Source organism: Balaenoptera musculus, chromosome 9 (assembly GCF_009873245.2).
Source record: "Balaenoptera musculus isolate JJ_BM4_2016_0621 chromosome 9, mBalMus1.pri.v3, whole genome shotgun sequence".
NCBI lineage: Eukaryota > Metazoa > Chordata > Mammalia > Artiodactyla > Balaenopteridae > Balaenoptera > Balaenoptera musculus.
The window spans coordinates 14088230-14113794 of NC_045793.1; the positions used below are offsets into that span (position 1 = coordinate 14088230).

General features: G+C 35.8%; 1 protein-coding gene across 8 annotated transcripts in view; it reads left to right on the forward strand.

Moving 5' to 3' along the window:
* Positions 1-24590, forward strand: part of BRAF (B-Raf proto-oncogene, serine/threonine kinase) — a 162139-nt gene extending 137549 nt beyond the window's left edge. For 2 of the 8 annotated variants that reach the window (XM_036863232.1, XM_036863236.1), the window contains 4 exons: positions 1579-1710; positions 7748-7882; positions 10354-10404; positions 11365-13490. In XM_036863232.1, the coding sequence (XP_036719127.1) occupies positions 1579-1710; positions 7748-7882; positions 10354-10404; positions 11365-11547 (501 nt within the window). In that variant the 3' untranslated portion in view covers positions 11548-13490. Of the gene's footprint in view, positions 1-1578; positions 1711-7747; positions 7883-10353; positions 10405-11364; positions 13491-17374 lie in introns of those variants that run through there. The other 6 variants (XM_036863235.1, XM_036863238.1, XM_036863234.1 and 3 more) reach the window with 4 other exon arrangements.
* The last annotated feature ends 975 nt before the right edge of the window (positions 24591-25565 follow it).

A 25565-nucleotide genomic window follows, 5' to 3' on the forward strand; every position in this document is an offset into this window, starting at 1 on the left:
CTGAATTGTTTACAATAGTATTCTCAACCTTGCTTTATTTATATCTTAAAGAAGAAAAACTTCTGTGAAAATTTTTACAAATTACTAAATTGAAGATAAATCATGCGTTTCTTATAAATAGATCCCATACGACCTTTCATCAAACCACCTACCAACAACAGTGAGGTAAAACTAAATTTTAAAAGGGTAGCTCTTACACTGTCCCTCACAGAAATTGTGTTCTGGCTTTGAAAATTATGTCTGTATCATAACCAGCCTCTTATATCCTGGCTTGTTCATTACATCACAGTTGTATGTGGTCTATTTTGTGCTGTACTACCAAGAGCAGTTATCAACAAAAAATATGACAAAAGCAAATAGATACAACCTTCTTCACTGCACGCTCCCCCAATCCTTTACTCTCATCTGGATCTCCCACACATCTTTCATCAGTGGTTCTCAACCTTGGTTGGACATTAAAGTCATCTGGGGAACCATAAAAACTCAAAGTTGAAGCTGTTCCCATCCCCAGACTCTGATGGTATATTATTGGGCTAGAATGTAGTCTGGATGTTGAGAGGTTAAAGGCTGCACAGGTGAGTCTGTTTTGCAGGTGAGGCTGGATGCTGTTACTGCCTGCCTTGTGAGATAGCCTGACCTGCCTTACCCTGACCAATAACCAAGAATCTTGTCCCAGGTCTTTCATTTTTGTGGTTAGTCCTGGTTTTGGTATCAAATTAATGTTTTCACAAAGTTTTATTAATACTCTGCAGTTTCTCTAATTTCTTCCAAATGAAACAATACAGAAGATGCAAGGTGAAAGAACTCCTTTAAGCTAATATTTAACCAACCGTTTATTGTATTTCATGTAAACAGCTAATAAGAAATCTAGCTATAGAATATAGTGACTGAAATGTGTGAAAATGTAACAAATATGATTAGGTCTGTATCTTTGCCCAAGAAGCAGCAGCCAAAAGATTCTTTATGCCATCTTCTACTAAATCTACCTATTGTCTGTTGCTTTTGTTAATAAAGCATCCATAGCATATTTATACCGCTTTTGGAGGCAAGAAAGGAGTTTGAGTTTATCAGTGTTGAAATTTTACCATTATTGTCTAAGGTGCCCTGAGATAAGGAGAATCATTTGTACCAATGGGAAAACTTAAATTCTAAGGTGATTACCATAGTGGTTGTGCTACTTCCAAACATCTCATAACAACAGGTCTAGTATTTCTTTCCTGAATCAGGAATGGAAGGTAGGAACTCACTCTTGATAGGGTAAGTCATGGGAAAAATTCAAATGGCAGTGATGGTATTTTGTGCAGAAAGAGGACAGCTGATAAAATTATAAAATCTTAATAATGTATATGGAATCTCAGCTAGTACTGCCTCTCTCAGAGTTTACAGAGCATTTTTTTAAATTTATCTTTCATAATCAGTTTTATTTCTTTGGCCATAAATAAGAGAATTAATTACATATTACATGGGTTATTTAATGATAAAAGCATTGTTCTGGGAATTATAATAGTTTGGTTTTCAGTCTTTATTCAGTTGATGTGAAGAATAAACAAGAATATTCTTCTTTTTATATTCTACCAGGCACCAGAAGTAATCAGAATGCAAGATAAAAACCCATATAGCTTTCAGTCAGATGTATATGCATTTGGGATTGTTCTGTATGAATTGATGACCGGACAGTTACCTTATTCAAACATCAACAACAGGGACCAGGTAAATATTTACCATCTCTTGAGGTTCATTTTTACTGTTTGTAGAAAGGCTCCAGTTCATTGTAGAAAAGAGGTATTGGATCCTGGGTAAGCATGAAGGATAGATCTCTTGATCTTTGTCACCAGTTTTAGAACCTTTTGTATACTTTTGGCAGTAATAGCAGCATGTAAGGCCTTTCCTGGAAATACCATGCTTAAGTCTTGTAGTGGAGTGAAACTCCTCATCTTCTGTCTAGAAACTAGAGATGCAATAATGATTATACCTCATGCCTCTTGACCATGGCACAGTTAGAAGAATGAGCTCTGCTGCTACAGCATCTGGGCTTATCCCTTTTGCTCTATCACAGATGTGCTATCTGAGCCAGGTACTCAGCTCTGAACTTCTTTACATCAGATCCTTTTGAAATTATTAAGATTTCTCCATACTTCTTAAATTTTTAAAACTAGGTAAATGAAAGGACTGTTACATCATGCTTTCATTTTTCTGTGGTGAGAATTCAAGTAGGAGGGAATTTTTTTTACTTCTCTCTTCCTAAAAGTTCCTGTTCTCTGTTCCTTACCTTCCAAAGTATCAACATAGCCTCGTGCAGCTCTTTGCCTTTTCGATCCCAGCCATATTAAATTCACCTAGTCTTTTAATACTGGCCAAGAAAAATGAATTGTCGTTACTGAAATTACCTCATATACCTCAACATTTTAAAAGTGCGTGTGTGTGTGTGTGTGTATGTGTAGAGAGAGAGTTGCAGCAATTACACTGTTAATATATTAGAAAACAGTAGTTGACCATATAAACTGTGATTAAATAATATTTATACATTATACTGTGATGCACATGTGAATCACCTGGATAATTTGTTTAAAAAATGGAGATGCTGAAGTAGATTCTGATTCAGTGGGGTGGGTCCAAGCATCTGCATTTTTAATAAGTTTGCCAGTTGTTTCTGATACATACCAAAGTTGAGAATCACCAGTGTAAAGAATCTTCAAAAGCATGAATGTTTTATGTGTTTGATCATAACCTCCCAACCTAATGAAATGATAGTTTTTAATGTATAAATATATTACTTCATTTAGTAGTGTTTTGGTCAACAGTTCAACTCTCGGTCTTTTTGGTGATCCTAAAGCTTTCTGAAGATACTGAGTAGCTTTCTCACTAAGAACTTATAACTATCATGTGATATCAGAGAAGTAATCTAAGTTGTCATATACTTTGCATATGCTTATTGAATCACCATATGACCCTTACCCAACAGTGGTCTTGATTCTCTATTTTGAGAATTTTAAAAATGACTGCCTTTCTACATAAGTCAGCATAAAACTAATTTTTTAAATTGCTGTTTGGTCTTTCTAACTACTTTCATAGCTTAAGAATGTTGGATTATAGCTTTAAGTGTTAAAAAGAAATCTATGACCTGGCTTCTGATGATCTGATCTTTTAAGCCTCCGTGAAACTTCGATTCAGGATGGACCAAGATAGCAGCTAAAGAACATAATGGAAACATTGCACTTAGTGTACTTGTGACAGATCCTAGATCACTGAGATGATTGACTTGATGATGGCAGTCTGAAGAACAAGATTGTCTCTAATTTAGCAGCTTCATGTGCTCTGCCTTTTACAGTCTTATTAACTCAGCCATACAGCACAATACCCCATGCCGTGTTTAATTTTCCTATGCATTCTGTTCTTCTAGAGGAATTACGAGGGAATTTTAGTTCAGTTTTAGTTGATTTATCATAGAGACTACAAATAATAAAAATTTATGAACCTAAGATCTGGATGAAATCCATTTGTCAGTAAATAAGTTTATTTTAATAAAATAATAAAGCTATATTATGGAAATAAGTAGTAGTGTCTCCAAAATATGGAAAAAGCCTCCCAGAGTTCTGCACTCATCCACTTCTTGGCATTTTAGGTGCTTTGTCCTCCATGGGAGTATAATAAATGATGTGGCAAGGGCTTACTCTCCATGAGAGAAGTAAGTGAGTGACCAACAGAAGGGTAAGGCCTTTACTAGTTAATTCTTTCTGGTAGTATAGTTAGAGCCTTCTGGAATATGCCAGTCTGAAACCAAGTATTTGATGAAGAAAAAGGATATGAAAGAATTATATACTCTTCCCATCATCCCCATTCTACTTCATTACCTTCTAGTCTGCTTTCTTCAAGTGGCGCTTTCCATGGAACTCCCTCTTTTGAATCAGTAACTCTAGTCATCCTCAGTGAAGTAACCCCCAGGTACTGTTCCATCCATCTCCTTGATTTGATTTTTCTTTCTCTCATACTTTGATCTCCATGGCTCTCAGATTGGACTTCTGTTTGAAAATCTAGGAATATTCTTTTTTTTCCGTGGGAGATGGGACAGCTGCTTCATTACCATATAATATGGTAATGACCCATGCCCCTACACTCTCACCCCCCCATAGTCTGAGGTGGCAGGTTTTGCCTGTAAATTCAAGGCAGGACTCTGGTAAAGCAGTGTGATGTAATGGCAGACCTTGGACTCATGACCTGCATGACCTGGCCACTGTACCTCTCTAGGTATCTTTTTTTTTCAATTATTAAAAATAAGAGAATGAACTAAAGAATTCCTTACAGTTACAAAGATTGAGTTCTTTCCTAAAACAGGTTTCTTAGCTCCTTGAGGGATGACCATCCCTATGTTACTTTGCAGAGTAGCATGACTTTTTACTTCACTTACCCTAGTGCCAAAAGTCTGAGAAATTGCTTTGTCATTTTTCCCCCTCTTTATCATTCTGTTTGCTCTCTTTCAGTGCAGCTTCTTTACTAAATTGGGATTAATAATGTGCTCAATTAAGCTAGGTATATTGGCTTTTTTTTAATGGGAGCAGACGTGCTGTGTCATCTTAGAAGAAAATAACAGATAACATTTATTATTTCACGTGAATTCCAGTTATCATTGCTATAACAAACCACCTAAAACATAGTGGCTTAGACAAATTATAAATCTGCAATTTGGGCTTCTCTCAGCGTGGAAGGTTTTTCTCTATTTCACATGGTATTATTGGCTGTGGTAGATTCACTGGGTGTTAAAGGATCTACTTCCAAAAATGGCTCGATCACATACCTGAGAAGGTATGTGACCAGTTAGCCGTCAGCTGGAAGCTTAATCTTGGCCAAGGGCCAGGGGCCTCAATTCTTCTCAACGTGGGTCTTTCTGTGACGACTTTTTCACAGGAACCTTGGACTTTCTCACAGTATGGTGGCTGGGTTCTAAGCACAAGATCTCAAGGAGACAGAAAATGATAATAAGTACCAGTGTCTTATCAACATGCAAATTATTTTATTTTAATAAAAAAATTTTGATATCCACTGTCTGCAAACGCTGTGAGATATAGAAGGATGCAAAGGTGAATAAAACACAGGCTGTGCTCTCAGTTCTGTTGAGGCAGTGCAGGCGGTGCAGGGGGTGATGTTGAGGACGAGCAGACCTGTGCTCCAGTAACACAGAGGAGTGAATGAAGGGGTAGGGATACCAGCAGTGCGGCTGTAGATTGAGAATGAAAATAACCAGTCCCAGAATTTCAAACTGAGCTATTGATTTTGTAGTATAAGTGCCACTTGAATTTTCTATCCATGAATTACATCCAGGAAAGACCTTTCCTTTAAGCTTAAATAGTTGCAAAGAATGTAATTTCCAGTGTATTATATTGACATTTCAAAAAAAAAAAAAGAAAAGCACTATATCATTCTTTTAAATGTACCAAATAAAATCTAAATGTCATACTGATTTGATTCTTACCATCACTTGTTTAAAAAATAAAAAACCTCTTCATTAATTTTTGGAATTTTACATGGCTCTTTTTTTGTCTCTAAATTATTTGTATCCTACTTCCTCCATAGAATTTTTTCCCTAATGTAACATTTTTATGCTCTAAACCCTTTTATTGATCATTCAGATTATATCTCTGCAACAAAAAAATGTGCTTAAATTTAGAATTAAAAAATTTTTTCCCAGTGACTTTAGGCTCTGTTAACTTTTTTAATTCCAAATTATGCTATTAATAATTACTGAATATATAACTGATGAGAATAACATGAGTTTTGATATAAAGAAACAGGTAAAATTTTATTGGAAATGTGTTTCTTAATGAGCAACATGGGGCTTTTGTTTTCTCTTCAGTTCATTTATTTGTGAAAAATATGACTTTTGCTAGAATAAGCTGGAACTTATTATCAGTCCTTCTCCTAGTTTTATTTTTAAAGAAGTAAGTGCTGAGGAATATTGTTCAAATAAATAAGAATATGGGAAAGTCAGGAGTTTTGTTATAACCACATGCAGAGTTCAGCAGACCACCTTCAGGTTCAGTAATTCATGAAGTCTTATAGAACTCACTGAAAGTTGTTAATACTCACGTTATGGTTTATTAAAGCAAAAGGATACAGATTAAAATCAACCATGGGAAGAGGCACATAGGGCAGAATCCAGGAGAGTTTCACGTATGGAACTTCCAGTGGAGTTGTGGCCAGCACTAAATTCTCCTGGCAGTCATGCGTGACAACGTGCAGGAAGTATTGCCGACCAGGGAAATTCACTGGAGCCTTGAGTTATTGTTGGGCCAGTCACATAGATAACAATTGACCACCTCTGTTGTTGACCTTAGTTTTTAGCCCCTACAGTGGTCAAGCTGATACCATATAACTTAAAGCCCCCTCTGTAGAATCACATTGATAGCATAGACTATCTGACATGACCTTAGACTCCCAGATAAACAAAGGCACTCTTACCAGGCAGGACATTCCAAGGGTTTAGGGATTACCTCCCAGGAGCCAAAGGCAAAGGCCAGCCCTCTCTTTGGGCAAGATTAATTCTTTACCGTAACCATATCACTGCTTATTTGAACTCATTTCTATAGCATACCAAAAATTATATAATAACTTGTCATTTAAAATTATTTTAACAATCAGCTGACAATTCAGTTAATTTTGCTGAAAGCAAAGAATTGGAAACCAACTGTCTTGAAAAGGGATTTGCTACCCATTCATTAGAGTCCAGTTAGACCAATATTTGGAAGCGTCCCTTTGGTACCCTCAGCAGTGTTAACACCCTGACGCAGTGTGCACGGTAGTTAAATTCCATATAGGTAAAAGGTGTGCCTTTTGTAAAGTGGGAGAAGGGCAGTTGTGACAGAGGAGATGGAAAGGAGGTTAAACTTTACACCTTCACTTTAGTGGTGCTTGGGCAAATCAGCTTATAGTTAAATAAGGGTTATTACAGCACCAAACAAGAAATAACATAAAATAGAATATCAAACTTGACTGTTCTTAAAATTTATCAGTTCTACCCTGTAACCGGGGATCTCTGACTGGCTCTCTCCACCTTAGCCTCTAGTCTGTCCCTATTGAACCTATTCCCTCTAAGATCAAAACGCCTCTCTCTTCTGTGACACCTAAGACTGCTAACATCTGTCTCTGCCCACTTCAAAAGAACCACAAGTCAGAAAATTAGAAATGTAAGAAATCAGAAAAATTATAAATCTCTGTACCCAGGGAAGACAGGCTTTTTACTTTATTAAACATAAGATTTTAGTTCCCAGTAGCTTTACCTTCCCTCGGGAGGAGGCTCTGATTCTCAGACTTACATAACTAAATGCCCCATTAGAGTTTCCTCAACAAAAGAATTTAAGATTCAGATGCCAAAACAACTGTTAAAAAGGTTAACTATTTTGGTTCAGTAGAAGAGGCACGACCCCGATCTGTGTTTCGGAATGATTACTATCAGTGGGAAAATGGATTGGATAAGGGGAGACTGGAAGCATGCGAAGTAGTTAGGAGACCTTTGCAGCAGTCCAGGCGCCACGAAGATTTCACCTTGCAGCACATTAAGTATTGATTCCCCACAGTCTATGGTATATAGGAATCAGGATACTAGTAGCATTGTGTTTTTTAACTTTCTATTGAAGTGTAACGTACATACAGGAAAGTACATGTCATAAGTGCACAGCTTGTTGAATTTTCAATGTTTATATATTTTTCAACTTATCTACAAGGTTATATGATTTGCCTTTTTTTTCCTCCCCAGATAATTTTTATGGTGGGACGAGGATATCTATCTCCAGATCTCAGTAAGGTACGGAGTAACTGTCCAAAAGCCATGAAGAGATTAATGGCAGAGTGCCTAAAAAAGAAAAGAGATGAGAGACCACTCTTTCCCCAAGTAAGAAAAAGCTTTGTGTTACCTAGAAGGACAGACTAATATTCTGATGCAGATTTTTAAGCACTTTTTAGAGCAGTTTGTATTTTACGGATTTGGATTCCATGTGATTATGTGCAGACTCCAGATAAGTAAACACATAAAGGTGATTTTATAAAGGTTGAACAGTGGTACACCTAAAAACTTAGGATCCCAATACAAAATATTCAGAAAGATTTTGCTTTTGTCTAGCAGTTCTCAAACTTTTTGGTCTCAGAACTGTTTTCTACACTTAAAAATTGTTGAAGAACCCCAAAGACCTTCTGTTTATGTAAGTAGTAATTCCCATTTTAGAAATTAAAAATACGTTTTTTAATATTTATTTATAAATTTATTTAAACATAATAAAACCATTACATGTTAAATAATGTTTTTATGAAAAATAGTTATATTTTCCCAAACAAAAAATATTTAGAGAAAAGTGGCATTGTTTTAGACTTTTCGCAAATCTCTGCAAAGAGAAGATAGCTGGATTCTCTGCTTTGCATTCATTATGTTGCAATATCTTACATTATATAGCCTCTGAAAACTCCACTTACACTTGTAAAATAATGACAGTAAAAAAGGGAAATAATATCTTAGTGCTAGTATAAAAATAGTTTTTCTACAGACTACACTTTGTGCACTGCTACCTTTACTCTTCTTGAAGGTAAAATAAACAGGTTGCAAGCATCCCTTTAATGTTAGGTTTTTCTGAGGGGCATTTTTACCTGGGCAAAAAGAAAAGGCAACTGTTGGTACTGTCTGCCGTTCTCTGATTCTTGGAAACTTTCCATTGTTTTTTATCTTTTCAAGTTGGAAGGCTAAAGCCCTCAATTTAATAATCTTTCATAAGCCTCATGAACTGGAACTAAGTACCTGAACAGTCTTAGAAAGTTTAGCTGTAGTAGGTATTGTAATATAAATTCGGTGTTTTATAATGCCTAGAAAATCATGATAGCGCTGTATAAATCTGTCCTGATGAGTCAGTACAGTTTTCAGGTGGGAAGTGCTGACTCCCATAACTCAGCTACCATAATTTACTGAAGTGGTCCTTTGTGAACGTTATCAGTCCTAGCTCAGTTTCTTAGAAGTCAGTGTTACGGGAACGTGTGACTCTTTTATCCCTATCTAAAGAATTAAAGATAGAATCTGTGCTTTTAACAAGTCTCTCAGGGGCTTGTTCCAGAGCAGGGAGGGGAGGCTGAATGGCTGCATGGGTAGTTATATGTTTTACATATTGGAATTCTACGTTACTATTCCTTTGAGGAAGAGTTGGGTTTTTTTTTTAACCCAGAAAACCACTGGTTTAAGACCATCAAAGTAAACGACCGGTATTGTTGGCCATTGTGAGCAGGACTCTGCACCATGTTCTCTTTTCACATCCCAGGTGCTAGGGTTTCCTATTTAACGTGGTTGATGTACGTTAATAATGCAGATTATATCCTTAGGCTCACTTTTCAAATGGTATTAAAAGGGACAAAATGGTCATATTTCTTAATATAAGTAATATTTTATTCTTTTCATGGTATCAGAAAATGAAATTCATATATGAGTATTCCAGATTATTAAAGGCTGCCCCTTTTATTTTTAAATTTTCATTACAGGATGTCTCTTCACTCCATACACAAACATAAATTTCAGATGGCTAAAGGTTTATATGTAAAAAACAAAACTATAAAATAACAAATCATTTTTATAACCTTAAGGTAGGAAAGGCTCTCCTAAGCAAGAGGCAGAATCCAGAAGTTATAAAGGAAAAGGTTAGCAGGTATGACTACATGAAACATTTTTAAATTTCTATATAGTAAAAATAATATTGAAAGAAAAACACTGAGAAAAATAATTGTAGCATGTATAATAAAGAGTGTTTATGTTATACAGAGGACTCCTACAAATCCATAAGTAAAAGGTAATCAAAAGAAAATCAACAAAGAATATGCACTGGTGATTCACAAAAGAAGTACAAATGCTGAATGAACTTAAGCACAGGATGTTAGGAAAAATAACATCAGTGATAATCAGTAAAATGCAAAGTCACAACTGTGAAATACATTTTGATTTTGTCTCTGAGATTGACAATATCCAGCATTGGGAACAATGTTGGGAAGTAAGGAAGGAATGTTGGTAAGAATGTAAATTGGTTTGACCTTTTTTGAAAGGACTTGGTAGACGCCATAAACTTAAAATATATATACCTTTTGCTCTGGTAATTCCACTCCTGAAAATCTATGCTATATGCTACAGAATCTGCCCCCACAGGTATCCAGATAAAGACTGTTAACTGTAATTGGAAAAATTAAAGACATAAAGATCAAGGTATCTCTCTGTAGATGGCTTGGATGTCAGTGAGGGAAAAAGAAAGCAATGCAGAAAAATGTGTACTGTGATACCACTTTAAATGGTGGTGAGGGAGGGGATGGGCTCTGTTTTCATATGTGCATGTTTATGCATAGGAAAGGTCCAGAAGAAAGTATAGACTCTTTAACAGTGGTTACCCCTGGAAGGTAGGATTCATACTTTTCTGTATTTGAATTTTTATTTGTGTGTTATGCTTATAATTTTAAAAATTTTGTAACATTGCTTCTTTGCCTTCTTATACTAATCATTATACAGATTACAGTTTAACTTTAAAAAAATTTTTGGTAGCTGAGAAAAATAACAATAGTAGTATATAATGTGTATACTACTACTATATAGTATATAATCATAGTAGTAGTAATAATGGCTGCTAAAGTTTTATTGAGTACTTACTATATACCAGGCATTGTGCCAAGCCCTTTATATGTATGTTTCATGCATTATCATACTGTATGCCTTCAAGAGTCATAACCTGTTTCTTTGTACCTTAAAAATGTGCTGTATTTCTACATTTTGTGCATTGGTGTCTACTTGTAGAGTTTTCCTGTCTTTTCTTTCACTTATGGGTATTCATCTGTCACTTCTCACTCCTGTGGCGCTGGCTTTCTGGGTCATTGGGGCCCTGTTTTTAATTATGTGTGTGTAAGACATTTCCCATTACTAAATTTCTTTAAAGAATAAGTTGCTCTAATGGTTCTGTTTATGAAGGTATATAGTGCTTTAGTTATTTATGCTCCATCTTCTTCCCAAAAGGGACTTGTGGTCTGTGAGAAATAGGTATATAATTGGTTTTAAAATTTTTTATTATTTACTGTTTCAAGGCTGGCAAATGATCTAAAATTATAAAATGTAAAGAAAAGCTAACTATGGGTTACTTTTCCCATTCAGTTTATAGAGAGTAAAGCTGTAATAGTTTGGTAATTTTCTCTTCTTTTTAAGGAAAAGTATCAGTTTCTTTAGTATTTTCCAGGCATTTGGGATAATAGTGAAAACAATGTATTATAAGATTTCATATGCTTTCTTGTAGAGTATAATGGGACTCTTAAAGATTAACACCACCTAGATTTTCATCATACTTTCTTTTTTTCCTTTTTTTCTTTTTTTAGATTCTCGCCTCTATTGAGCTGCTGGCCCGCTCATTGCCAAAAATTCACCGCAGTGCATCCGAACCCTCTTTGAATCGGGCTGGCTTCCAAACAGAGGATTTTAGTCTGTATGCTTGTGCTTCTCCAAAAACACCCATCCAGGCAGGGGGATATGGTGCGTTTCCTGTCCACTTAACAAACTAAATGAGTGACAGAGTGTAGGACGGTAGGGACAAAGGAAAGTGAACATATGTTTGCTTATATATTTGTTAAATTGAATAGGATATTCTTTTTTTTTTAAGGTGAACAAAAGAACATATATTTTTTAAAGACTGGATATAATTGTTTTGCCAATCTAAAATTCATACTTAGCATTAGATTTTCAACATCGAAGGGTTTTTGAAGTTCTCAGACATTGATGAAAATTCACAGTACCTTTTCCAGAGGTTTTACTTCCCGTTCCAAGTTTCTTTTGTTTACTTGGTTATTCTAATTATTAAACTTTCCTCACTCACCTTTTGCTGTTAGCTGTCCCGCGTCCATTAGGGGCTCCAAGAACAACGCTGCACCTGTGTGTGTGATGGCAGGTGGGAAGCTGACAGTAGGTTAGGCTGTGTTAGTGAGGGTAAACTGAACAGGTCTAATTAGGAGTCACTAAAATTGAATAAGCTTATTTTTATTCTTAATATTTTTTCTTATAACTATTTCTTTTTGTTAATACAGTTTGGAAAATATAGTTGTCCTTTATTCCCCTAGAGCAGTATAAATTATGGGTGCAGGTAACCAGAGATATTGCTGAGTGGCATGTTTGACATGAGTAACATGGTTTAACTTTGGATTTTTAGTTAATATTTCTTTATATATTAAGGATGTCTTACACAGTGCAGAAGTCGAATTTCCTTACAAATGCATTGTCTCCTCTTCCTTCCAAAAAGTTCCACAGAATTCTGTGGAATTCTGTAGGTTTGTTTTGTTCTTCTTTTAGATAACTGTGGTTGCTAAACAACCAGGTAATGGATTTTTTAAAAATTATTATTATTTTAGGTTATACTCACCTCTCATGATGCATATTAGCAATAACTTATCCATGTGTCTCATAAAATATCTGTCCTCCTTATTGTGAATGTATGAATTGTTTTTTTTTATTCCACGGTGTGTGTGTGTGTATGTATGTGTGTGTGTATATATGTGTATGTGTGTGTGTATATATATATATATATATATATATATATATATATATATACACACACACGTTTAGCACTTTCTAATGCTTACACTTTCTTATGTAGAAAATAACTGTAATGTGGCAGTCAGTATATTCTTACTGTGAACCAGAATCTTACCGGGAATCAAAAGTGAAAGAAGCAGCATTGCTGTCATCAAAGAAATCACCGTCTCTACTTCAGAGTCAGCCTAGGGACCAAAGCCAGCCTCTTAAATACATCTTCATTTACTCAGTTTGGAACTGTGATGATATTAAATATAACTGACAGTTCCAAGGTTATTCAGTGATAAGTTTGGCATACCTTGTGCCCCTCATTTGGGTATCTTAAGATAAATAATGCCATTCATGTTTTTAGAAATCAATTCATGACTTTGAATGTAGGAAGAGTAGTGAAAAAGAATGTTTATTGTATTTTAAAAAATGAGAATAAGAAAGTCATAAAAGAATGTGACTTATTCAGAAACATCAAAGTGTGTGATTTCTAAATCTTCCAGTGACGCTAAAGATGTGATTATTAGTAACTATTAGATTGGGTTTTATTTGTTCACAAATTGAATAACAAGCATGTAGCTAACAAAGTTTTTACAGATTGACTTGGTCTGTGGAATGCTCAAAGGTTTGGGCATTTTGAGGCACAAGAGTCAAAGGATCTTTTTATTGAAGAGCTCTTTCATAATTCCTCAGCATACTTTCTTCACTTTTATCTTCCTTTCTTTGTTCACTCTCTTTTTTTCCCCCCAACACTACCCACACTAAATACTACCCAGCTCCCCACATCTGCATTTGACACTTTTCCTTCCTTTCTTTACCAGTCTCCTTTGCCAGAGGGCATTTGCTAAACTCTTAGAACTGCTCAGAAAACTCATTATACCAGGGTTCCCCAGCCCCTGGGCCACACAGCAGGAGGTGAGTGGCAGGCAAGCGAGCGAAGCTTCATCTGTATTAACAGCTGCTTCCCATCGCTCACATTACCGCCTGAGCTCCACCTCCTGTCGGCATTATGGTGAATTGTATAATTATTTCATTATATATTACAATGTAATAATAATAGAAATAAAAGTGCACAATAAATGTAAATGCGCTTGAATCATCCTGAAACCATTCCCCCGACCCCGTCCGTGGAAAAATTGTCTTCCACGAAACCGGTCCCTGGTGCCAAAAAGGTTGGGGACCACTGCATTATACCATCCCATTGACATTTGAGCATGCCTTCAAAGGACTGCATAGTAATTCTCTTCTTTCCAAATTGGGCCCACTGGAAATGTTATTGGGAGAACATTAAAAATAGAGCAGGTGAAATATATAAATAACATGGATCTGGAGAAGTAGAGAGCATTAGAATGATACATGGTAGTTTCCCTTTCTGTTGTTGCTGTTTGTCTGTTTGATACTGAGTTTTAGATGTATTCTCCAAATAAGAAAAACATTATTTTCCTAACCATATGTAGAGTTAATCTTTTTGACTAAGGAATTGAAACAGAAAGACATTCATTCTCTTGCAACTGACGGCTTCTTTCCTGAAACCTGAAGCCTCAGATATTTTCATTAAAGTTGATATCCTTCTTCAGAAGGCAGCCTTTTTATAAAATTTGTTTTACATTTTAAAAGTTTTACTAGTCAGTGATGAGGAATGAGGTTTGTCTTCTTGGTTTTAAGTAGTTTAGGGATCACAGCATTTAACTCAAATACTTCAGGTTTGTTTGTTTTCAGATATTACAGGATTGTACCAACCATTTAAATTATAAACCAGCAGTTAAAGTCATTCTCTCTAAAATAGTGACTATTTAACACACTTGCTTATTAAATGGCCTTTCTCTCAAGTGGATCACTCGCAATTTAAGGACATGATCTGCCCTTTTTTTTTTTTTAAGTGTTATGAAGAGTATTTCATGACTAAAACATTTTGTCAGTTATAGTCTTATTTGAGAATTACTGAACATTTCTATGGTACTTTTTCTTTTACTAAATATTTCATCTCTCCTGTGATCATTTCTCTAAGAATTTTAAGAAGTCCAGTGTGTCTCTGCCAGAATGTTTCTCATCCTTTAGAAACTGCCTGAAAGGTCACCACAAAGAAAGAATGGGACTTACTCTAGTTTCAAATGACTGCCCCCCTACATCGAAGACAGGGATTTATTTATGTACAAAATAACGTGTTAGATTTTTCACAGCATATTTAATCTTTAAGGAATTTTTTATCAAATTATATGTGTAACAGCCACTGAAATACATTTAATTCTAGAATTAAAAGTGATTACTTAGTAATATCTTAAAACTAGTTAATCAAGTCCTTAGCTTTCAAATAAACAAAGCATGATATTTGAGGTGTCTGAAATCTTGGGATCTTCCCAAGTGTTCTCTTCCCCGTTCCTAAATAAAGTCAAATGGAAAATAGAGCTTAGGTTATCCTTAGCCAAAAAGGAGGTTATTTAAAAAGTTTCATTTTGGCCTCTGATTGATTTTTTGGTTAATAATTAAATTATTTTAAAGTCAGAATATCTAGATGTTTCACTTCAAATAACTTCACACAAGCAGAGTTGGCTCTTACCTCAAATAAAATAGGGTAGGAGTTGGGATAGTAGAGATTTCCTGATATGCAAGAAGGAATAAGCAAGAAAAAAAAAATTTTTTTTTCCAATAGCAGATCCATCTCCTGTTACCCCTGTCTTTTCCTTAAATTTTCTGTGATTTCAGGGACGTATGTAGAAGGAGTTTTATTTTATTGATCTCTAAACTGTGAGTCCTTTTTGTCTTTTTTTTAACCCCCCACCCCCACCCCGGACCCGAAGTCTGATTATGAAAAGAACCACATTCCATTAGAAGCAGTAGACTCTGGTAGCATGATCCTTAGTGTTTGCTTTATTGGTATTTGATTTGGAGTTTGTTGGCAAGATTTTGTGCTTTGGGGGGTTGTTTTGTGTGTTTGTATTTTTAAGGCTAATATTTAAGTTTGTAGAGAACACTGCAATGAAATGGAGTGTCTAATTGTAATAATGAGTAGGAAACATCTGAAGATTTTTTTAAGTTATTTTTAACATGGTATATAAGATTTGGGCTTAGAGTTTATCATTTTCTGATATTTTCTCACTTAATAGATGAATTCTAGCCATTTTTTATAAAGATTTCTGTTAAGCAAATCCTGTTTTCACATTGGCTTCCTTTAAGGGGTTTTAGGTTCTGTTAGATACAGTGACTACTCATAAAGACTGTTGAAAATTGCTTTTAAAAAATGTATTAAAATACTTCTGAAAAAAATAGCAACCATAAAACCATAAGCAAAGGTAGTAAGGATGTTTATGTATTTCTAGAGTCTCTGTTAACATAATAGCCTCCTATGATTATGCTCTAAATGTTTTACTCTCCAAGGTCTTAGTAATTTTACTTTTTTTTTTTTCTTCCAATCAGTGCCAATTTCCCCAGTTCTTTTAACTTTAAATATGAAGGGTAATAAATCTTTTACCCTTCCTTGATCTTTTGACTCAAAATACCTTGGTTAATTGTTTGTTAAAAGGAATCCTTAGATGGAAAGAGATAGTTTCACTATCTGCAGTCCAATTAGTAGTTGTATTCAGAGCAGGAAAGCAAATTATTAATTATTGAAAATCATTTAGGGGGTCTGCTAATTGTTAAGACCTTGGACTTTGGAGTCAGCACCCGGCTTTACATTCCAACTCTGCCATTTTCTGGCTGTGAGATTTCTGGCGAGTTACTTAAAATCCCAGCTTGCTCCTCTATAAATTAAAGAGAAGTAATAGTACCTGCTTCATAGAGTTATTATGAGGATCAGATGCAAATGTGTATAGTGTTGAGTGAGGCATCTGGTATACTATAATAGACACTCGAGTAGTTGCTAATATTATCAGCATACAATCTGAGGGTTCAGTCAGCCAGTCATTAGCAATCCGTTGTTTGTTGAAACATGCCAGTTTTCTCTAATACACCAGTTGAAATCAAATAGCAATCAGAAAACAGATAGATTATTCCTCGGTTAAACAGTGTATTCATATAAGTGATTGCTTGGATCCTCATCAGAAGCTCTATTATGGAAAAATGACGTTAAGGCTCACTAAATTCTGATAGCTGTCAGTTATCAACCAACCCCCAGAAATTAACTGTGGTGTATTTAATAAGAGGAACCCTAGTTTGAAGTAGAAGCTGTGGACAAAATAGTAGGTGAAAAATAATGGCATGAAGCCCCCAAATTCAGTAAGCTAAAAGAGTGTAGTACCTCAAAGGGTCTTTGTGGTTAAAAAAAATTTTATGCTGAGAATAATGTTCATTGACATGTGCCTATAAGTAATTTTTTGGTAGTTTAAAAGGTGAAATGAACTACAAATGGGAGAGGTCTGAACTTTCTTTCCTTCATTCAAATGTGTGATGTGGACAGATCATTTGACCTGTGAATTTTATCTTTTACAAAATGAGAATAATTCCTGCTTCTTCCTTCCTAATAGTGGCATTATAATAATGAAAATGAGTTGATAATTTAGGGGGAAAGTGTTCTACAAATCAGCCTTACTATTTTACCATCTGTTACTGAGAAATTTTGTTCATTGGAACTGTTTCAGCTTGATTAGAATCATAGCATGTAAAACCCAAGTGGGAAATTATCTACAGACTTAATATCCTATGTAAGTTGTCTTCTTTCATGGTTTCAGCCGTTTTTGCTTTTAAATTAGTGATGTCGTTGCTAGATTTGTAACATATAGCTAGTCACCTTTCAGTGAGGTTTCCATGAGGCTTTTCTGTGTCTCCAGGTTATTTGAGATAACTTTTTTAAAATTAGCTCTTGTCCTCCCTCTACAGGAGAATTTGCAGCCTTCAAGTAGCCACACCATCATGACAGCATCTACTCTTATTTAAGTCTTGTGTTCGTACAATTTGTTAACATCAAAACACAGTTCTGTTCCTTAACTCTTTTTAAAGATAAAAATTTTCAATGCATAAGCTGGTGTGGAACAGAATGGAATTTCCCATCCAACAAAAGAGGGAAGAATGTTTTAGGAACTAGAATTCTCTGCTGCCAGTGTTTCTTCTTCAACACAAATACCACGTGCATACAAGTCTGCCCACTCCCAGGAAGAAAGAGGAGAGACCCTGAGTTCTGACCTTTTGATGGTCAGGCATGATGGAAAGAAACTGCTGCTACAGCTTGGGAGATTTGCTCTGGAAAGTCTGCCAGTCAACTTTGCCCTTCTAACCACCCGATCGATATGTGGCTGATCATCTGATGGGGCAGTTGCAATCACCAAGCCTCGTTCTCTTTCCTGTTCTGGGATTTTGTTGTGGAGCTCTTTCCCCTAGCCACCACTGGTTAATTTCTGAGGGATGGAACAAAAATGCAGCATGCCCTTCCTGTATGGTGCATGTTCAGTCCTTGATAAATTTTCACCAAAATGAAGCTATTTTATTTAAATGGAGGGTGAGAGATGAGGAGGTAGGTTTTGGTGTAGAGGAAAAGGGAATGCTGCATCTTTTTCCTGACCTGCTGGGTCTCTGGCCTTTGTTTCCTCGCTCACGCAGGCTCTGCCTGGCGGGCAGACTGGAAGCTCTGGCGCACATTGCCTTCTTTTCCCATTGGGTCCAGCAATGAAGACGAGTGTTTGGGGATTTTTTTTCTCCACTATGTAGCAAGTTCTCAGGAAAATACAATTGATATCTTCCTCCTAAGCTCTTCCAGTCACCAAGTACTTATGTGGCTACTTTGTCCAGGGCACAAAATGCCTGTATCTAATTAAAAGCCTACAAAACTGCTTGATAACAGTTTTGAATGTGAGACATTTATGTAATTTAAATGTAAGGTACAAGTTTTAATTTCTGAATTTCTTCTATTATATTTTTATTAAAAAGAAAATAATTTTCAGATTTAATTGAATTGGAATAAAATAATACTTCCCACTAGAATTATATATCCTGGAAAATTGTATTTTTGTTATATAAACAACTTTTAAAGAAAGATCATTATCCTTTTCTCTACCTAAATATATGGGGAGTCTTAGCATAATGACAAATATTTATAATTTTTAAATTAATGGTACTTGCTGGATCCACACTAACATCTTTACTAATATCTCATTGTTTCTTCCAACTAACTCCTGCACTACATCCTACATTTTCTTTCTAGTCTTTGATCTAGCATATGCAACCTCAAATAAAAATGGTGGTGTCTCCATTCATTCTCCTCCTTCCTTTTTTCCCAAGCCTGGTCTTCAAAAGGTTGGTTAACTTTGGCAGCCGAGTCCCCCTGGCAGAGAATAGAGCAATTTTAGGTGTATTGGGACTGAGGGAGGATGTGAAAAGCCTAACATCAGTTGTTTTTATAGAAAGAACTGCTGTGGTGTTAAGAACCTTGTTCCTTATCTTTATAAATGGGGAATATAACCTAGTCGTAACTTCCCTTGACCTTTACTAAAGTGTGGTATAAATCACAGTAGTAGCAAAGAAAGTGACTCTGAATGTATTAATGGCAAATACCCCCCTTATCATGAATCTGGACTCTGTTATCAAGATTTAGGAATGTAAATCAAATGTACCTAGCCCAACCAAGCTATATAGTGAAGGACCTGAAAGAAATTAGACAGGACCTATAAAATAAATCAGGGAATTAGAAATTACTTAAAGTTTTCAAATTGTAAATTGCCCCGCTATTTTTCAGCCTACTAAAGCTTACTGTCATTAGATGATTTCTTGCTACGTTACCTATATTCAGAGGAAGGCCTGTTGAAAATTCCATGGACTTGTAAAAGATTGTCCCAGTAAAATGGGAAATAATCCTCACGTTATTAACGAGTTTGAAAAGCAGTGTGTTCTTAAGTCTTTCATGAGCAGAGCAGTATCTTACAAAATTGAGAAATTGCAAAAATGAAAATGATTTGTGCTGATTTGAAGAGCATCTTGTGTGCATAATGCTGCCTCTCTTTTAAAAGCATTGTTTATTTTTCTTTTTAAATATGTCCCCATAGATGCTTTTGAACATGCTTGTGTTACCTTTTCCAAGATTGGAGAGACCTGGGCTTGAACAGTAGGCGTGTCCTGCCGGAGCGTCTAGTGCAGGACTCCCTCCCTGAGCACAGCAGGAGCTAGTTATGGAGGGAGCTTAGCATTCGCGTTTTCAAAACAAAATTCAAGGTGATACACTGTTTTCTTCCCTTTCTTTTTAGAATAGCTTGCTATCTCATTTGAAAAATCTCATTTCTTAAATGAAGCTGTGCCCAGAAGCCAGGCTCAGGGTATTCTTGAGAGATTTGTATAGAGCCCTTAAAAAATAAAAATTTTAGCATTTCCCTTTTCTTCCTTTTCTCCATTAAATACTTTTTCTCTAGTTTACAAATGGCATGGAAAAGGAATTTCCCCTGAGTTTTACATGCTTTTTTTGATGCTTAGACTACAGATAGACTTGAGCTCCTAAGAGAATACAAGGAAAGAACTCCTTGTTTGTTGTGCAGTGCACTTTATGAGTAGTTTGTATTGATATTATGTGGCTGCTTTACTGACGAGCTTGTAAGGCTGTACTTATCTGTCTTTCCTGTAAGGCGGCTGCAGTGCCTTCTGTAGTGTATTTTATTTTGGATAAGGAGAGGTGACACCTGAAAAATTTCAGAGCAACCATAAAAGATTGTTTTAAAGTATGTAGTATTCCTGATGGACTTTTTCATCATTAAACTAGTCTAGGGTCTAAACTTTTACCACTGAAATAATATTGACTAAAAAGTAATTTATAAAAGGGATTTGTGAATAGAAAATCCACTGTAATCATTTGTACTTAAGTGCACTCTTAAAAGAAGATTCTGTCTCGCTGTCAAATTCTGGTTCCTTGACATCCAATCCCTGGTTGTGTTTGCGATCTGGTAGGACATGCTGAGGCAAGCTAGAAGATAAAATCCCATATACTTTAGTATACGTGTTATATTTATGTCAGTGTTGGAGAAGGAAGAGCAGTTACTTAGTAATAAAGATCGAGACTTCAACACTGTCAACCTGAAACTTTGTAAATATTTCCTAAATTCTTGTTTGGTGCGGTCACAGCTCTTTATCACACAATGTTATCTTTTACTCATCAGGCAATTTTGGAACTGCTGCACGCCCCTCCTCAGATCTCACCTGCCCCTCCCGTACATTCACCTCTCCAGCCTTGTGCACACCTCATTTAGCTTTACTTTGAAACACATTGCAGGGTTCAGGTGACCTCTTCAAAAACTACCTCCTCAGAATGAGGTAATGAATAGTAATTTATTTTAAAATATGAAAAGTCAGGAGCTCTAGAACATGAAGATGATTTAAGATTTTAACTTTTATGTGTACTTGTATTTGAGCATTCTCATTTTGTCCTAAAGGGCATTATACATTTAAGCAGTAATACTGAAAAATGTAGCTCAGAGTATCTGAATGTTGTTGAAAGTGGTGCCAGAATCTGTTTAGGGGTACGTTTCAGAATTTTTAACCTTATATCGGTTGCATGAAATTAAATAGTTAATGGTAACACTTCACTAACGGTGATATAATTTTAATTTTTGGTAGGCTTAGCAAGACAGTACATCTTCATAATGAGTTAGCCGCAGCTTCGTCACGTGCACAGATGCTCCTGTAGAGAGACTGCCCAGTTAAGAGGGTAGAATGATGACCCATTTTGCAAGATTCTCTTCTTTGTCCAAATTGGCATTCTTTGTGCTAGAATATCAGCACTTTGAGACTAGCAGTTTCAACCGTTAGACTATTGAAAAGCAAAACAAACAAAAAAACCATAGCCAGACATGGAAAGTTTACTGTGAGTATAAACAGCAAATAGCTTACAGGTCATACATTGAAATGGTGTAGGTAAGGCTCTAGAAAAATACCTTGACAATTTGCCAAATGATCTTACTGTGCCTTCATGATGCAATAAAAAAAGCTAAAATTTTAGCAGAAATCAGTGATTTGTGAAGAGAGCAGCCACCCTGGTCTAACTCAGCTGTGTTACTATTTTTTAGCGTGCAATTTAGACTGCAAAGATAAATGCACTAAAGAGTTTATAGCCAAAATCATGTTTAAAAAAATGAGAAAACACACAGGTAAATTTTCAGTGAACAAAATTATTTTTTTAAAGCACATAATCCCTAGTATAGTCAGATATATTTATCACATAGAGCAAATAGGTTGAAATCATAATTCAGTGACATTTCTAGAGAAACTTTTTCTACTCCCATATGTTCTTCAAAGCATGGAACTTTTATATAACAGGAATGTTTGACAGACATTTTAAGAAATTGCTATAGTTTAGGGTTGAAGTACTATATGCTGGGCAGCAGTCATATGTATTAACTAGTGAAAAAGGTGAAATTAACATATAGGACAGAATTTGATTTTCTCAGTTCCCAGAGTACTGCTGCCAACCTACACACTGATTTTCCAGAGTTTGAAATATAAACTTGCCTCTCAGGATTTGTTTGGAAATAAGTGGGACTGTCTTGCTAATGCTGTTCAAGGTGCTCTGGGGGCCAGGTGGAATCTCCAGGGGCTCCTCTGTGAGGGGACATATGGCTGGCGGGTGTGAACTGGACACACTCCATGGTGTGCTTCTAGTATCTCGATTCCTCGCCACCCCCAAGAAAGGCTTCAGCAAGTTCTCTAGACGTTTCACTAAGGAGTATTACTAATGCCCGTAGGTTGTTGAGCACCCGAGGGGTGCAGGAGCATCACTGCCTGATTGTATAGTGGCCCCCAGAGGAGAATGAAGTGGCCAGTGTACTCGTATTCCATGTTGCTAGCTCTGGTAAATTGAAAATACTGGTAAGATTTTTGTTTTATTAGTACTCTAGAGAGTAAGCTTTGTTTTGTTGTTTGAAGATAATCAATTTTCACTTCTGTTTGGGAAAACATTTAAATTGAATTTCAGTCCTAAATTTTGCCAGTTGTGGTAATTAACAGTTTCTGTCAGGTGTTTTTAAGGTAGAAGAGGACAGAAACATAAGTCCTAAAATCTTAAATTAAAGTAACAGTGGTTTATTTTAGAACGCTTAGGGGTGGTTAGTCTCTACCTCAAAAAATTGAGTGTATCTTTTATTTCAGTATCCACAATTTCAACTGTTGTTCTTGTAATACTTTTTTTTAACCTTTTGACCCCCTTTACCCAACTGTTAACTTAGTCTTATTAATTACTAAATCAGTTTCATTAAAATGTTTAATTTTATTTAGCAGTTTTGACTAATTACAATGATATAACCAGTTGTGCATGAGGACACAGCCAGTGAGTGTATCTGGGTTATTTTGTGATGCTTTTTTTTCTTAAGAATTCTGTAGATTGAAGTACTCTTTGAAAACAAAGAACTAAAATACGTTTATTCATGTTAGCATAAAAGATGATTTGTGCAAACCATCGGCTTCTCCTGGCAGGCTGAGCACATTGTCCAGCACCCACGAGTGGCTGGTTCTCATCACAGAATCTATGTAGGGAATCGGGCATGAAATTCACTGAAGAGATAGAGCAGAGGAAGTGTTCTGTTTACAGGAGTGGAGATAGGGCTTATGAGTAAGTTGCTTAGTAAGTTGGGTTTGTTTTGAGAATTATTGTGTTACATTTGTGTGTTAAGCTTTTTTTAACCCACTTGTGTTTTGGTGGAGTATGTGTTACATAAGAGGAAAGGTCAGACTAGCATAAGCAACAAAGCTCACAGTCTAGGCACAGGTGTAGACAAAATGGACCAAAATGGGAGGGGGGAGGGTATGGGAGTAAGTCTAGGGGTAGGGAAGAATTGATGTGAGGGTGGGAAATAAACTATAATTACCTGAAATAAAATGTAAGAGTGCAATAAGTGTGCTTTTTATTCTAAGCTGTGAACGGGTTTTTTAAAAAATCATTCCTTCCTAATACATTTGCCTGTGTTCTGTAGCTGATTAAAACCAGCTATGTAAACATATAATGCCTTTTTATTCATGTTAATTACCAACATAAATGGCTAACCTTTATGTCTTATTTATCTTCATGTTATGTTAGTTTACATACAGGGGTGTGTATGTGTGTGTATGCTGTAAATTTTCCCTCCTTCATTTGAAAATGCCTTTGTTGGGTCCTCTGTGTTTCCTTTGGCCATGCCACAGGTTATAGTCTCAGCTTGGCCTTCATATCGCCTGATTTGAAGGACTCTATCACAGTGACATAGCTCATTCATTTGTTGTACACTCTGACCCTTTCCTCACTCAGCAATTGCTGTTTCTTCTAAAATAGGAGTGTACAACTATGAGGAGATTGAAATTAACTGTTTAACATATGTCCCTTTGAATTCTATTTAGTAGTTATGATTGCTCTTTGGTTTGGACCAAGAAAAAGGAAATCCGCCCCCCCTCCCTTTCACTTATTTCTCGGTTTGAGGACAATTCTTCTATAAGAGAGAGGAAAGGGAAATCCTTCATGTTTTAACTGCAGTGAGTTAATGGCCCCTGGTTTACTCCAAACCTTATGGCGATTCACATTCACATTCCTCTCCTCTCTTGCTGCCAGAGGTTTGGGTTTAGTTCACTTCAGTTCCGCTCAAGCATTGAAAAGGTTCTCATGGAGTCTGGGGTGTGCCCAGTGAAAAGATGGGGACTTTTTACTTGTCCACAGACCTCTCTATACCTGCTTTGCGAAAATTACAAAGGAGTAACTATTTTTAAAGCTTATTTTTCAATTCATAAAAAAAGACATTTATTTTCAGTCAAACGGATGATGTTTCCCTCTTGTCCCTTAATCCTCAGTGTTTGCTTGAATTTTTTTTTTTCAATTCTTCCCCATCCCCGCTTCTTGATACTTTGGGTTCTCTTTCCTGCTCAGGTCCTTTCATTTGTACTTCGGAGTTTTTCTCATGTAAATTTGTACAATGGAAAATATTGTTCAGTTTGGATAGAAAGCATGGAGAATTAAAAAAAAAAGATAGCTGAAATTCAGATTGAAGAAATTTATTTCTGTGTAAAGTTATTTAAAAACTCTGTACTATATAAAAGGCAAAAAAGTTCTATGTACTTGATGTGAATATGCGAATACTGCTATAATAAAGATTGACTGCATGGAGAAGTCTTTATCATTTTTCTAGCACTGTCACATTCAATAATGGAAGTAGGGCTTTTGACAGTCAGTTCTATCAGGCAGTGGAGGGACTAAGAAGTGTACATTGTTTCCAGTTACTGCTTGGTGGGCAGAGGTACTTACATGAGAAATATTTTAAAAGTAACTTGTCAAGATGAATACCTAGTACATTGCACGGGCTACACTCTTGTAGTAGAGAGTTTTTTGTGTGGTGGTGGTGGTGATCCTCAAGCATTTTATGATGCTGTGATCTGACTGTTCCCGTCCAGTGGCTCAAATGAAGTGTGTGCTGTAATAGAGTCGTTTAAGTAGTAGTCTGTAGAAGCTCCCTCTTCTGAACTTTGGTATGTTCCAAACTTTTTTGACACAACTTCCAGTAATACATTTTCTATAGGAACACAGACAGTACACACAATACATGTATTTGAAACTATGCACTCCTGTTTTACACTTCCTTTTTTTTTTTTTTTTTTAAATGCTGGCTACCTTCCCCAATGAGTTGATTCTATGCACTTGATTTCATAAAGCTTGAAAGACACCTAGAATATCATCAAGGCTATGTCATATTACCAGGCAGTTTCCAGAAGAGAGGTAAACAATTTTAAGACTTCACCTGGAAACCCTATGTCTGAGAAAAATATAAACAGAAAAGTCTTCCAGATGGTACATATTTGAGGAATCTGGTTTTTGGTCTTCATGCCTCTCCAGCGAATCATAAAATGCTGTTGAGACAAGTATTTTCTCTGAACTGCAGTTTTCTCATCTGAAAAATGTAATTCTGTAAGAATTACAGAAACTCATTTTTAAATAAACTTCATACATGATTACAGTAGGGTAATTGTGGATTCACTTCTTAATGCATTCTATAAGTTTTCCTTAAAATTTAGTCCAGAATTATGAATCCTTTAATTATTGTGATAAAATTCTATTATAAAGAACCCTACCATACTAGCTCTTCTG